This window comes from Corylus avellana, chromosome 9 (assembly GCF_965113065.1).
Source record: "Corylus avellana chromosome 9, dhCorAvel1.hap1.2, whole genome shotgun sequence".
In the NCBI taxonomy this organism is placed as follows: domain Eukaryota; kingdom Viridiplantae; phylum Streptophyta; class Magnoliopsida; order Fagales; family Betulaceae; genus Corylus; species Corylus avellana.
The window spans coordinates 19,638,042-19,654,051 of NC_142498.1; the positions used below are offsets into that span (position 1 = coordinate 19,638,042).

At 35.9% G+C, this 16,010-nt stretch overlaps 1 protein-coding gene across 1 annotated transcript; it reads left to right on the forward strand.

Moving 5' to 3' along the window:
* The first annotated feature begins 1,865 nt into the window (after nucleotides 1-1,865).
* On the forward strand, nucleotides 1,866-12,981 carry LOC132190058 (T-complex protein 1 subunit alpha). The gene is made up of 17 exons (XM_059604940.2): nucleotides 1,866-2,054; nucleotides 2,194-2,258; nucleotides 3,135-3,224; nucleotides 3,341-3,427; nucleotides 4,214-4,273; nucleotides 4,397-4,447; nucleotides 5,769-5,864; nucleotides 6,036-6,101; nucleotides 6,307-6,524; nucleotides 8,762-8,858; nucleotides 9,633-9,719; nucleotides 11,259-11,393; nucleotides 11,542-11,646; nucleotides 11,737-11,865; nucleotides 11,956-12,059; nucleotides 12,442-12,532; nucleotides 12,633-12,981. Exons 1-17 carry the CDS (start codon nucleotides 1,994-1,996, stop codon nucleotides 12,717-12,719), a joined length of 1,629 nt encoding a protein of 542 aa, XP_059460923.1. The 5' UTR covers nucleotides 1,866-1,993; the 3' UTR covers nucleotides 12,720-12,981.
* The last annotated feature ends 3,029 nt before the right edge of the window (nucleotides 12,982-16,010 follow it).

The window sequence follows — 16,010 nt, forward strand, 5'->3', positions numbered from 1 at the left end:
TTAGTTCGGCCATTTTCGAAATAATTTTAAGAGTGTGTGAACCACCTCCTTGACCCTTTGTTTTTTTTTAAAAATAAATAAAAAATAAAATTATTGAAGGGTAATTAGATAATTGAACAAAACATTTGCGGGTGAGAGTTACGTGCACAAGTTTCCCTTCGTGTTTTAATGTAAAAAACTAATAAAGGGAGTCAATAGAAAATAAGTGATAATTTGAGAGGTAGGTTACACAATCATATTTTAACCATATTTTTTTATAAATTTAATATATCGACCATTAAATTTACTTAATTCATCTATTCACTGTATAAAGATAATTCAAAAAAATTTATTTGAGGGGTCAAATATTAAAAATGATAGTTTTGACTTTTGAGAGAGCTATATATGTACAAACCATCTGTCAATTCATAAGGATAGATATATACGGTCCCAATTTTTTTTGTATTAATTGTTTAGAACAACAAAGAAGTATATTAAAAAAAACGTAGATTCTATCATTGACTTTGAAATCACGAATGAAGATAAGGTTTCATATAATATTATATTAAAAACCAAAACGTAAGATGAGACTTTTGTGCACAAACAATCTTGTACAATTACCACTGTCGTGTCCAATAATACACACAGTGGGGTTCCCTACAGTGAGGGTGTCTTTTCAACCCAATGCCACAGGTAAGTTAATCAAGGGAAAGAGAAAGAAAGAAAAAAAAAAAAAAAACTCAGTGGAAAATCAAATCTCCACCTTTTTATGGTATGGTAAGTATTGTCAAAACACAGATTCTCCTGAGCTTTATATAGCATTACCTCAAGCAGCCAATTAACTCCAAAAATGAACTCAAATCAAGTACCAAAAAAAAATCTAAGGATAAGAAGACAAGAGATAATCTGTAATTTTGCAAGGAATTTGATTTTTGATTAGATTGCGCCTGCACGCGTCCATTAACGTAAAGTTCCCATAATTAAACTCCCTATGTGGTGGGGTCCCCATCGTGTCATCCTTTTTTATTTTATTTTATTTTTAATTATTTTAATTATTTTTTTAAGTTTTTACTTTTAGTCTTTTAGATCGATGTCACTCGGAGCTGAATACCGTTCCATCACACTTTTCGGTGGGAAGCTTATTTGGTTGAAGTATATTCTTTCAAATCTTTGCACCGCTCATCCTTATTTCATTGATTTATATTGCGATAAAAAACCTGTCTTGTAAGTTGCTGACTTGGTGTCGATCCACTCAATTGTTTACTAGCACTGTCGTAAAATATGAGTGGCCGTTAAATGCTTTTTATAAATTGATATGACAGTTCACATGACACTTTTCATATTAAATCATAAATTTAAATTTATTTATAAAATTTATTGTTTAATGTTTTCATTATGTTATGCCACGTGGCATTCATGAAGATTGTCTCACATAAGTTTGTAAACAAATAGTAGTGTTAAACTTGTAATATTCTAAGCATTTTCCAAACTTTTAATCTTTGTATTGTAATTTTTATTTATTTTTTTTGTTTTTATAAGATTGCCCCTAAGCTCACTATATAATTTCGATTTTAGGATTTTACTACTTTTGATTTTAGAGTAAATTTTGTACCATTTAAAGTTTGTAGGATGTCCTTGGAGGGAAATTTAACTAATTAATCCGGAATATAAAAATTAAGCTCAAATTCGATAATAAAATAAACAAAATCAAACTTAAAAGGAGTTGGGCCACGTGTTTTCTGTGCCTGCCTACCGAAGCCACCAAGACTGCCCATGCACCTGAGCTGGGCCTCCTGGACTCCATCGAAAAAGGGCTTCACTGCCTCGACTTTGGTTGGGCCGTCTTCTTCTTTATTTCTTACAACACAACAATCACGCTACAAACTCCTTTCTCAATTGAAGTAAGCTGTGCAGTGAAAGTTCCATTTCTTCTAATTCCTCTTCATCCAAAGACCTAAAACCTAGGGTTTCTCATTCTCTCTAACTCACACTCACTCTCTCAGCGAACCGCTAAATGGCAGGCCCTGATATTCTCGGCGAGCGCCAGTCCGGCCAAGACGTTCGCACTCAAAACGGTACTCTCTCTCTCTCTCGGTCTCTCACAGCCGCCACTGAAAAACCTGCTTTTACTTTTTCTTTTTTTTTTTCTTGATTTTGTGTAAATTTAATGTCGATTTTTTTGTTTGGTTTGTGACGGTGGTGCGTTTGGAATAGTGATGGCGTGCGGAGCGGTCGCTAACATTGTGAAATCCTCGCTAGGTCCTGTTGGACTCGACAAGGTATTGAAGCTGTTTTTGTGGTTGCAATGTTGGTTGTTCCTGATAGGATTTGCTTTACTTTGTTCGCGGCATTTGTAGTAGCTTGAAATCGTTGATTGTAGAGGTTTCCTGGTGGCATCACCAAGTGTTAGACATGGTGTTCCTATAATCCCTATGCTCGCAAAGATTAAGGACTATTTCATCTAAATGTTCAAAGTTTAGTTTTACATGCTATAAGAATATGCGAAATGCAGGGGTTTATGGACTTGATAATAAATGATAACTGATTGAGATGAGATGTGGTGTGTGTGTTTGGTACAGAGAACATGTAACCTAATGGAGGGATTGTCAAAATATTAGTTAGATTGAAGTTTTTGAGTGGTGTAACATTAGCAAAAGTTACACCACGTGTAAGTCTGTAGACTGTTGAATTTAAATGTGTAGGATTACGAACAAAGCGATGTATTTCGTATTGCATAAGTGGTGTGAAACTGAGCATATTGCTTGTTCTCAATGGCGGGTGTTGTTCCTATGTACGTGCATTTGTTTGTTGAGTTGTAGGTTGGACACTTGCATGTGTTGGAGTTAAATTCATGTAATGCAGTGGAGACTGAAGATAGAAGGACAGTTTGTGAAAGGAAAGAAGAGGATTTTCTTTTTGGTCATTTGTTTACTTGTGTGTTTTTTATTTGAGAGGGGCACCAATCCATGAAGACTATTTAACATAATTATAGTGATACAGTTAAAATGATGATCTGCATGTCAAAGTCTTACCTTGTTTTTGGATGTCATTTCAGAGAGGCATTGCTGACATACCTTTTCCCCAAAGCTTTATATTGGTCTGTGTAGTTCTATGGTAAGGGTTTAACTTGCTTCTTCATTGATTTATTGTTTCAGATGCTTGTTGATGATATTGGTGATGTGACAATTACTAATGATGGTGCTACAATACTCAAGATGTTGGAAGTTGAGCACCCTGCTGCCAAGGTTGATAAAGAGTCACATCTTGCCTTTTGCTTTGTTTTACTGTTATGTATGTGTGTGTTGTTCCACAGATTTTTTCACTTTGTTACGTGTTTAATTTTATTTTTTGTGGTTTGTAGGTTCTTGTGGAGTTGGCTGAGCTTCAAGACAGAGAAGTTGGAGATGGAACAACTTCGGTAGTCATCATAGCTGCGGAGTTGCTTAAGGTAAGTGTAGGCAGTCTGATCATTTAAGTTCTTATGCCTTTTAGAGGAATTCCCTTATGTTTTGATGAATGATAGACTTAATTGATCATAATCCTTGCTGAGAGCAAATGATATTATGGTGAGGAATCATATTTATGCCACATCTATGATACGTGTAGCTAGTGTGTTCCTTTGAGATTTCATATTGGTTATAGAGGAATTCCCTCAGGGTTGGAGCCAGAATTTTCCCCCAGTGGAGGCAATTAACAAAACATTAGTAATACAAATTATTCACTCAGTAAATGGAAAACCAACTTAACAAAACAACTAATTTAAAATGTTTTGTTTTTTATAACATTGACGAGCATTGTTCATGTTTTTTTAAATAATGGGTAGGAAGTAAATTTCCACCGAGCAGTTAGTTTTATAATGGCAAAATAGTATATCGAAAGTAATACCAAACAAATCATTATAACCGAAGCATAAAGTAAATCATTAAATTGATGGTTGATTGATGCTCATTCCATTTAAAATTATTTTTTTGTCAAATGGAATCAATTGTTTAATCATTGAAACTGTTTTAATTAGTTTATAAAAATCCCACCTTTTCATGAAATTTTAGCAGGCACAATCTTCTCCAGTGGGGCAACTTTGAAAACTTGACAAAAAATTTAACTTATCCTTACGAGCTTATGTAACTTAAGTGGGAGAAGTCACCCCCACTCACTTGAACATGGCTTCACCTATGTACTTCCTCATGTTTTGATGGATGATGACTTAACAGATCATTTAATCATAATTCTGCAGAGAGCAAATGATTTGGTGAGGAATAACATTCACCCTACGTCTATAATCAGTGGATACAGAGTGAGTGATTCTCTCTCTCCCCCCCCCCCACCTTTTTGTTTTTATTTTAAGTTCAACACTATGTTACTTGGTGATTTGCCTTATATTATTCTCTATATTTGCATATGTTCTTGATGTGAACAGCTTGCTATGAGGGAGGCATGCAAATATGTGGAGGAAAAATTGGCTGTGAAGGTAAGTCTCCTGTGAATTCTTCTTTGTATAGCCGTTGAGAACTGGATGCGTATGCTTGCGTGTTACGATGACAGATGTGGTTCATAACCATAGTAGGCATGAATGGCAGTTTGGTATGGATCATACAGTTGCCATGAAAGACCATATTCTGAGTTTTTCAGTTTTATCATTTGTGCTAAAAATGGGAGAGAGGGTTCGGTGTGCAATGTTGTGGCCCCAACTTAAGATGAACATATTGAATTGTGGTATTATAGGCTTTGCTAAGTTCTTTTGCTCCCATGAAATTTTAGGACATATATGTGATCTGTTGAAAGAAGTTTTTAATACCCTACATTAGATTGACTTGTCCTTAGAAGATCATTTTTATTTTTCTTTGCAAAAGTAGCAAACTCGTTAAAAAACAATAATACAATAGGTACAAGATCACCTAATGTTATAATCTAAGATTAAAGGGATCAATAAAATCTGAAAACAAAGAGCACTGTGAATTGCTTCATGTATTCATCGAGTCAATAAAAAGATCTTTAGAAAAAACATAGATTTAAGGGGATTTAAACGGCACTCAACATTATTAAAAGTGTGATCATTCCATTCTCTCCCATGTAATTGACATAATGTGTGAAGGGACTGCACTTCAAATTTTGCTTCTTGTAGGACTACCAAATTTCCCTTTTCAGCAATGAGTACCTCAATAACCATTCTAGGTCATCAACAGGTGCACCCCAAAAAGAGAGAACACCAGAGCCCGCAACTGCATTGCTGTTGTACAATGTAGTAATAAATGTTCTACTAACTCTTCACTAGATATACACACACAACAACAGTCTTCGATGAACATCTAAGTACTCTTCCAAGGGAACATAATGCTGGAGGACTCTCCCAAAGCACCATTTTACATCACATCTTCCATTGCCAGTTGACCTCCAGCCGATTTTGTCGTGTCTTTACTTGAAGGATAATTAGAGTACAAAAACTCAAACCGGGAATCCACAGACTCTTAGCTCTCAATCTTGGATGGCTCTCACAAAGCGAAAATTCCAATCTTTGCCTTATTATCCTGAATACACAAATATGAGCCTATAGAAACATTCCTTTTCTCAGCTAGCAAAACCAAATCTGGAAATAAATCCTCCAATCTATCTCCCATACTACATTCCATGCCAAGAATGAACTTTGATACCATTGCCTAGCACAAATTTAAACACTTCGTACTTAGAAAATGGTCCCTATTCATTTTGTGCTGTATGCCAATGCTTTGACACAGCTGTAATATATTTGGTGTATAATACTCTTGATAAGATTGTTTCCTTGATTTGTCTAGGTTGAAAAGCTTGGAAAAGATTCTCTAATAAACTGTGCCAAGACAAGCATGTCCTCAAAGTTGATAGCTGGTGACAGTGACTTCTTTGCAAATCTGGTACGCTTATTTGTCGTTAAGTAATATAGAACTATTTGATTCCAATAATCTGGATATTAGTGAAATTGGTACTTGTTTCTCTACGTTGTTACCAAGCCGTTTGTGCTTGTTGTGCCTTTGATGAGCCTTTTGTGTGTTTTATTTATACATATATTTGATTTGTATTTCTAGGTTGTGGATGCTGTACAATCTGTTAAAATGACAAATGCACGAGGGGAAGTCAGATACCCAATCAAGGTGGGTTGTGTTTTTTTTTTTTGAATCTGGAGGAAATTTGATATCTGTTTTAGTATTAGTATTTATTACAAGTTCCTTTTACAACTACTGGCTAGAAGAATCATTAGCCTGATATGGCCCAAGCCCCTTTTCATGGTTTTTGTGATGTGCTAACATTTGTGGATGTGAAATTTGTAATGCCCTAGTTGCTCTTATCATGCTCCAGGGAATTAATATTTTGAAAGCTCATGGCCAAAGTGCAAAGGATAGCTATCTTTTGAATGGGTATGCTCTAAATATGGGTCGTGCTGCCCAAGGAATGCCAATGAGGGTTGCCCCTGCCAGGATTGCCTGTCTTGACTTTAATCTTCAGAAGACAAAGATGCAATTGGGCGTCCAGGTCTTAGTCTCTGATCCCAGGGAGCTTGAAAAAATTCGTGAAAGGTGACAGATAATAGCAAAGTATTTCTTTGATATTAATAGTTGTAATTTACTTGATTGCTAATCAGCTTTGCACACCATTGGAACAATCAATACTGTTTTACAGTTCACTTCCACATGCTCTTTTCTTTGAAGTAATTGATTTAGTATCCAACTACCTATTTAGAGCAACCTGGTAAAGGCACAACATGGTTTACGTACTTACATTCGAATAAAATTGTGTGTGTTTGTGTACCTAGTCCAAATCCTTCTCACATGTTGTTTTATAAATCTAAGTGGAGATCTTACCATTTTTTTTTTAAAGATGATAAGAGTCCATTTACAAATAAATTAGTCAGGAGAAAAAACAGGAAGGTAATTTATTTCCAATACCCTTTAAAATGAATCTACAAGTATCTTAAAATATATGTTTGCCATGCTACTGGTTCTTAGACATCATCTAGTCTTGAAAATGGATTTCATGGGAAGCAATTAATTGAGACCTTAGTATATAATTATGTTTAGTTGGGTTGTGAAGATTAGTGTTTTGCGTTGATGTTACTATCAGTTATGAGAAGAATACAAATGCCGAACTGCCTTTTTAAAAAAAAATATTTTGCTTCCTTAAAATTTGTACGCTAAGAGTATTAAAGTTATAGGCATATTGCTAGTGCTGCAATTTGGAGAAGAAATTTAAATATTTTCTTCTAACATATATGAAAAGAAAATTAGCTAGAGAAGAAAAGATTGCTGGATGTTACAACAATTCTTGGTATCTTGGTGAATTGAAACAACTCAAGTTATATAATCTTTAATGGCAATCCACCTTGAATTGTTGATGGGAAGTGATAAAGCTACTAATTTGGTCATACGTATTAGAAGAGTTGCTTGTCTTGATCCTATTGACACAATGTACGTGTTTTTAGCTGAACTTTGCAGTTGTACATGCTAGAGATCAATGATGGTGCCGTGGTTGTGCTCTTAGGGAAATGGTCACAAAACCAGAGATCTATAAGTGGAACACGTAGGACAAAAAAGCACAAATGTGCTTGTGGACTATGAAAACTGCTAGGGTGCCTCAAATATATTGATACTTATTTCCTTCGTTTAGAAGCATGTTGTGTGAAGGATGACCCTTAAGGAAGCATTCCCGAATTTATATAGCATTGCTTGTGTGAAGGATGCTTCTGTTGCAGTTCATTTTGATTATTTTAGTGGTTCCCTTCAGTAGAATGTAAGCTTTATTTAGATCGGCTCACGATTAGGAGGTGGATGTTTTAGGTTCTTTCTTCACTTTGTTGTATTCTCATAGAGTTAGACGGGAAGGGGAAGACAAGCTTTGGTGGGCCCCTTCACACAAAGGGGTGTTCGATGTTAGCTCCTTTTACAAGGTCCTTGCATGTAAAGATTACTTTCATTTTCCTTGGAAGAGTATTTGGTAGACCAAGGTTCTTTCAAGAGTGGCGTTTCGCTTGATTGGCAGCCCCAGGAAAGATTCTTACCATGGACAATCTGAGGAAGCAACAAGTTATTGTGGTCGATAGGTGTTGTATGTGCAAGAGGAATGAGGAGTTGGTGGACCATTTTCTTCTCCATTGTGAGGCTGTCTACGCCGTATGGAATGCTTTATTCAGTCGCTTTGGGTTGTTCTGGGTTATGCCTAGTCGGATGGTTGATTTGTTTGCTAGCTGGTGGAGGGGCCGGCTCTCGGAGTGTTGTTGTGTAGAAAATGGTGCCCTCTTTCATTTTGTGGTGCCTTTAGAGGGAAAGAAACAATCAAAATTTTGAGGATTGAGAGAGGACGTTGGAGGAGTTCAAGTTCTCTTTTGTTATTCTCTCTATACTTGGACAACTACATTTTTAGCTCCCTTGGTGATTAGTTTTAATGATATTTTTGTACTTTTTTCTCCTATTAAGGCGTTTCTCATGTACACTTCTTGTGTACCTGGGTTTCGCTTTTAATGATACTTTAATTACTTTTTTTTTTTTGGTAAGTAATGGTACTTCGATTACTTAAAAAATAAATAAAAAAGATGTGTCTTGTCAAGTAGCATTAGTTTAATAGATCTGAGGCTAAAATGATTGCATTTCCCTTTCTTTGGTCCATGTTCTCGGCTATTGAAAGAGTCGTTCTTGCTTTATGCTGTGTGTTGTGACAATTTTATTCACCTCTTCCTTATGGTTATCAAGACAAAAATCATTAGGTAATGTTTGTCTACATTTTTGCTTATGTGGAATTGATGTTACACATGCCTTTGCAGAGAAGCTGATATGACAAAAGAACGCATTGAAAAACTTTTGAAAGTTGGAGCTAATGTTGTTCTGACGACAAAAGGGATCGATGACATGGCACTCAAGGCAAGCTTCTATGGATATTTGATTCTGCTTTCAATCTACGACATGGCCAGTATTCATTTGTGGTCACTGAATTGGCTGGCATGATGATTAGCATTTTCTCCAATGCCATCATCCTAACTGAACTTGGTTGCGTGTACTGGTTACAAAGTCATATTTTTGTTGGCATTGCTTAAATAGTCGGTTATCTTTTGGTTTTGGTCCTGTGATTGTTACTATGTTACAGGGGCTATGTAGAAAATATTGGGTAATGTTTGGAGATATCTGAAACACCAAATCTTAGGAAGTGGGAAGGATAAAATGTTGAATTACTATTTCTTTCATGCTGCAAACTGAAAATTGAAGTTTATATAGCACATGACGTGATTGAACTGGAAGTATTACTTTGAGAGATCCATATAACGTAGGAAATATTTAAGGAAGTACCTAAGGACAATTTTAGCGTTTTGTTTGATAGAGGTTTTCTTGATCTATTGAAGTGTCTGAATTGGTCGCTGTCCTGACAGTGGGTCGCCAATGTTTATATGACGATACATTGATGTCTTTTGAGTAAATTATCTTCTAGTTTTGGTCCAGTATGTTGTTAGTTGTGTGGGCTGAACCATCTTTTGAAATGGGTTCACTTTGATTACGGTGAACTCTGGCTGACAAGCCATCTTCTTAGATTATTCTTTTCTGGTTCTCCTACTTTATTATTTACCTACTATCACACTTGCAAGCAGATTTAAATTTCTTGGGCATATTATGATTTTTTATTGTTCTTTGATGTTCTTTCAGTACTTTGTTGAGGCTGGGGCCATTGCTGTGAGACGTGTTCGGAAAGAGGATATGCGCCATGTTGCGAAGGCAACTGGTGCAACGCTGGTAAATTTCTAGCCTGCTTATGTTAATGATATCACTTTTCAAGGCTGTTATTTGCTTTTGACAGTGGCCAATAGTTAATGCAATCATGGATGTATGAAGGGCAATAGTTCTGGTTTAGAAATATTGTGATTTAGATTTTTTGAATCAGCCGAGCTTAAAAAAACATTTTGGTGGTGAAAGAAGCACAGTGCTCAGTTGTGACTTCTTTTTTTTTTTTTTTTTTTTTTTCTTTCAAGTCACCAAATTTGAGGTGGAAGATGGCTCCCAAGTTCGAGTTTGGCATGATTTTCGTGTGGGTATATGGTCCTTAAGAAAGCCTTTCTAGATTTATATGGTATTGCTTGTACTAAAGGTGCTTTTGTCACGGCTGACTTGGAGCTTTTTGGTAGTTCCATTTAGTGGGACGTAAGCTTTGCTAGAGCGGCTCATAATTGGGAGATGGATATCTTTTCCTCGTCCTTTAGGGTGTTGTATTTAGTTGGAGTGATGGGAAAGCGAAGACAAGTTGTGGTGGGTGCCCCTCCAAGAGAGGGCTATTTGATGTTAAATCTTTTTACAGTGTTATGGGTTGCAATAATGGCTTTCGTTTTCTTTGGAATAGTGTTTGACGGACTAAGATTCCGTTGAGGGTAACCTTTTTGCTTGGTCAGCGGTCCTAGGAAAGATCCTTACTATAGACAATCTTGGGAAGTGGCATGTTATTGTGGCTAATAGGTGTTGTATGTGTAAAAGGAATGGGGAGTCGATGAACTATCTTCTACATTGTGAGGTTGCTTGTGATATATGAAATGTTTTCTTCAGTTGATTTGGGTTGTCTTGGGTTATGCTTAGACGAGTAGTCAATTTATATGCTTATTGGTGATTGTTGGTAGCACTTGGAGTGCTGCTGTGTGGAAGATAGTGCCTTTTGTAGTGTCTATGAAGGAAAATGAATGACATAAGTTTTGAGGACTATAAGAGGACTTTGGAGGAAATTAAATCTTTATTCTTCAATACTCTATATCTTTAGACAATTGTTTCTGTTTATCTATTGGTGATTAGGTATCATGATTTCCTTGTTCTTTTTTCTCTTATTAGCTGTATGGTTTCTCTTGTATACTTCCTACGTACCTGAAGGCGTCTTACGCTTTTAGGATATATCAATTACTTATAAAAAAAACTATGCTTTAATCTTTTAAGCTGTATTTCAATTGCATGGCTATTTGTTACTCCTTTCATACCAGAATGAGTGTCTCGGTAGATAAATGCTAAAATTTAGCTCCATTAATCCCAGTATGAGTGGCCCACTTCAATTAATGAATCATATGGAATATTGATACAGAGATTTCAGACCAATGGCCTTTCATGTAAAACAGCGTGTGGGGAGGGAATTCTGAAATCTTTATTTTGCTCTTTCCTTCTTCAATTCTAGTGTGTCCATCTTATGATTGTTATGTATAAGTTTTTGTATTTCAGTGCATATTAATGATAACTTTTTCTGTAGTTTAAATAGGCTAACCAATATCATTTTGTTTATGATTGTGTACAATTGATGGGCAGGTCTCAACTTTTGCTGATATGGAAGGAGATGAATCATTTGATTCATCACTTCTTGGATATGCAGATGAAGTTGTGGAGGAGCGTGTTGCTGATGACGATGTGATTATGATAAAGGGGACTAAAACTACAAGTGCGGTGGGTGATTTTTTTAAAAAATTTTGATTATTCTTTTTTGGATTTACACTTCTCAACTCTGCAACCCAAATGCTTGAAATCCTTGTGGAATTCCTATTTCATGCATAGTCACCTTCTGATTTTTTTTTTTTTTTTTTATTTCCTCTAGGTTTCCTTGATCCTCAGAGGTGCGAATGACTATATGCTTGATGAGATGGAGAGAGCTCTGCATGATGCTCTTTCTATTGTTAAAAGGACCCTTGAATCCAATACGGTAAACTTGCACTTTCTATAATACTTGAATCCAGTGGAAATAATTCATTTTTACTATTCATATTCTTCATCATGACATATTACAATACAGGTGGTAGCGGGTGGAGGCGCAGTTGAGGCTGCCTTGTCTGGGTATTTGGAGTGCCTTGCTACAACTTTAGGATCCCGTGAGCAGTTGGCAATTGCAGAATTTGCTGAATCTTTGTTAATTATACCAAAGGTTTATTATAATCTATGAGCGCATGATTTAACCCCCCATCCCACTGATTGGAATTGTTGTAGAGACTATAATGACATGTATTTGGTTCAGGTGCTTGCTGTGAATGCCGCTAAGGATGCCACTGATTTGGTTGCAAAATTACGGGCTTACCATACCATAGCACAAACCAATGCTGATAAGAAGCATTTATCGAGGTATTTTATTTTGGAGCTATTTTGTGAGTGTCATTTTCGATTAAACCAACAAATGATTTCATTACTCCCATCATACTTTGCAATTTTTTCTTCTTTTTTGGATTAATTAAAAAACTTTTTCTTCTTCACTCAAAGTAGTCACACTAAATAAAATTCATTTCAAGATGGCATCTCTTCTAATGTGGGTTACAATTAAAAAACGGTACAGTTCAGCAACGTTTGTGTGTGTGTGTGCGCGCGTGTGCAAGAGAGAGAGGAGTTTGTAACTAGGATCTTTTGGGGTCTGACCTGAGTGCTCCCAAGTAAATTACTTGCGTGGAAATTTTCATTTTATCAGTCACTCCATATTTAATTGGTTTGGCCGCCTCTTAAATTATTGCAGCATGGGTCTAGACCTTTTAAAGGGAACCGTTCGGAACAACTTAGAAGCTGGAGTCATTGAGCCTGCAATGAGCAAAGTGAAGATAATTCAGGTAAACATTTTAGAACATACAAATGCTCTAACTTGTAAAGAGGATAGGATTATTGCTAAACAGCCTCTCAAAGTTGTTTCCTGAATTTTCCATTGGCCAGTTTGCAACTGAAGCAGCCATAACGATTCTACGAATTGATGACATGATCAAGCTTGTCAAAGATGAAAGTCAGAATGAAGGGGATTAGGATTGTGTTTTTTGTGTGGGAAAAGGAGGGGAGGGATTGTTCTTGCAGTTTGTTGCCAAGGACTTCCTGATATCATGTTTGTACCACCATAAATGCTTGTTTTTTTAGCCTGAGGCAATCTTTCTCTTTTTCAATCGTATGGTTTCTTTTTTTATTTTTTATTTTATTGTTGCAGTTTAATTTTGTGGATAGCTTGCTTATCAAAAAAATTTTGTGGACAGCTTGCTGCTGGTAAATTTTCGAAGCAAAGAATTTTTATCTAGATTTTGTTGTAGAAATGAAAGCACAAGCAAAGATTCTGAAATATGAGGTTGCACTAGAGACAGTTGTTGGCTTTATGGCTCAGGTCAGGCCCTCTTATATCACTCACTGTTTTGTATATTATCTATGCAGAGACAACGATGGGTTTCAGACAAATGTTTAGATAAAACTGCTTTTCTTAGCTAGTTGAGTTTTAGTTTCTAACAAGAACCATAGTAAAGGTTTATGGAAATTGAGACAGTTTTTACTATCCTATGAAATGGTCGTTTCTCCAATCTTTGCAAAGAAGTTTTATGTGAGAGTCTTCTTCTGTACGACCGTTTCTTTGGTGTCTTTTTTGACTAAGCAAGTCCAAGGGAAAAAGAAAGGGAGTACTTTTGTTTTGTTTGAAAAGAATTCATTCCAACGCCAAAGAATCCGGGTCTTGGCAATTCTCTTCAATTAGTCAAAAAAGTATTGGGTGTCTACGGATATATGTTTGAAATTAGTTTCAATTTTTTATTTTTGGTCAGAAAAAATGTAAAAGCAGTCCACATAGTTATATCGATATGCTATAAGTTTCTTATAGTTTAAAAATGTGATCAGGTATGCAATAACTACGTTCTTACATTCAACTTCGGTTTAATTTTTTGATTGAAACCTTTGAATGTCATGTTCGTAATAATTAGATTCTGACATGCATAATTCATAATTAATATATATGGAACACAACCAATATGGCTACATCAATGAAGACCCAAGTTTGACCCAGTGGTTCAAATCCCTACTGTCCGAATTGTTGTTCGAGTCTAAAGCCAGGTGAAGTTGAGGAGGTCAAGTCCGAAGCCTTACCGGCAGTCATATCAGACTCAAACAACAAAGTTAGACTGGCAAATTCAGCGTGCAAGGAGATGGTGGGACACCAAGGATGTTCCTAGCTTGATTCGATGGTCGACTCGAGCAAAAGGATCAGTCGGGAGATGACGCTTCTTCTTTCTAACTCGAGCTGCCGGTGGTCTACTCTTGTCTAATAGCTTTTCTTCTTGGGTGAGGATAGAGAGGGGAAGAAAATATATTTGATTTTTGCAGGTGGCTGACCTAGGATGCCTGAACTACCCCTAGCATGCAAAAATGGGGACAGAGTAACAATGGTCAGACATACCAAATATGCTTTAGTCTAGTGAAAATTATCAAATGAAGTTCAGGCCAAATAAATTGAATAATCATCAGAAAAATTCTGACAATTTTTTTTTTTTTTTTTTTTTTTTTCAATCAATCCAGGCCATATCTTCCTAAACTTAATTTTGATATTGAGATCAAAGAGGATTTTTGCGACAACTACAATGAGATGTAAAACTCATTGAGGCCACATTGTGCATGCTAGGCAGACAAAGGTCTATGGATGGACCCACCCACCCTTTGCAAGGCAAATGCAGCACTTAGAAGTAACATCCCTAAATCTCGTTATGAGACTCTTGAATATTAGAGTAATGTTATATATCACACAAATATTTCATAAAACTGATATGGCTCAAATACTTTATATTACAGTAGAAAGATTACAAGATCACATTACACGGAATGCTTGCACTAATATATACTGCAAACTAAATCATAAAGCATAGGTACAACACTAACTTAAATTGTAGAATGGGTACATCACTAACTTAAATTATTCCTATATGAATTATAATAATAAATGGATGTTGACAGCATCATGTGACAGGTGTGTCCAACAAGAATCAATTAATATTAGCCCAAGCATCAGCCTAAGTAAGCTTACTACAAACTCAATAGAAGATGAATGCCCAAATTGAAGAACTCTTGAAGCAGACTGTTGGGTTCTAAGTCTATAATGGCCGACCCAATTAATCCACAATCTAAAGCATGTGGTTAGGCCTCTCTTGAAGTTCAAAACGTCATCTTTCCAACCAAACAAGTTTCAGCTCATTTGGAGTTGTGCACATAGAGTTATGAATGTTTTTAATTGGGGATCCGACTTACATGCTGTTATTTTAATAACAGCATGTATGCTATAGTCTAAGCAACGGTTAAGATTAAATTTCAAAGTTGACTTACTTTTGAAAGCTTTTAATAAGAGAGAGAAAATGAATTTTTTTTTTTAGAGATTTAATGTTAACCGTTGCTTACACTACAGTATACATGCTGTTATTTTAATAATAGCATGTAAGCTGGATCCGAGTGTTTGGTGCTTCCTGAATTTAAGGATTTTGTTTTACACTCCTTGACTTAAGGTGGCTGTTTTGTCCCCTTCCCGAGAATTGAGGCTTGTTTTAAACTTTAATTGCATGCTTAATTTGAGTATATGTTTCGTCCTATGCTTAGAGGGTTATTCTAAGCTTCTATAAATATGCGTGCTTGCAAGTATAGGTTATATTAGAGTTTTGTGTTCAAAATCAACCTTGGGCTTGTGAGAGGAGAGTTCTCCTTGAAACTTTGTATCTCTTTGGTGTAACCTTTAGAGTGGTGAGTTTCTTAAGCCATGTATCCCTTGTTTTAATCCTTTTGGTGGTGATATTTTCTATCATTTTGGTGTTATCTCTTAGGTGGTGAATTTCTATCTTTCATTTGAGTGTGAGTTCGTGTAGTTGTTTCCATCTCCATTTCAATCCGGTATCATAATGTCTTGGAAAGGAAGAGATATTTACTGTCTGCTCTTTCCAACTAACAAACATTTTTTGTAGCATGTTCCAAGTTGTCACATAAGTTTAGCTTAGCTGGAGAATATTTTGTTGAGCTTGAGTAACTGGCTGGATCATGTATTCTAACAATGGCAAGGTCTAGTAGTCCTTTGAATCAACTCTTGTTAAGAAAAAAATATCCAATTGCAAATAAGTCTTACCACATAAACTTTGTAGTTACTCATAGTATTAATAGCCACCATCCACAACTACATTATCAATTGAATGGCTATTATGTCATCTATACACACCATCCACAACTACATAATCAATTGAACGGCAATTATGTCATCTCGTGGGCAGATACCTACAATTTATTTCTATATTGAATACTCTTGGATAGTCCAAA

Bases quoted from the DNA above. Each gene is read 5' to 3' on its own strand.
- LOC132190058 (XM_059604940.2), top strand. From the start codon at position 1,994: ATGGCAGGCCCTGATATTCTCGGCGAGCGCCAGTCCGGCCAAGACGTT. The intron at 5,865-6,035 runs GTACGCTTATTT...TTGTATTTCTAG, and splicing joins GTGACTTCTTTGCAAATCTG to GTTGTGGATGCTGTACAATC. The intron at 6,102-6,306 runs GTGGGTTGTGTT...ATCATGCTCCAG, and splicing joins AAGTCAGATACCCAATCAAG to GGAATTAATATTTTGAAAGC.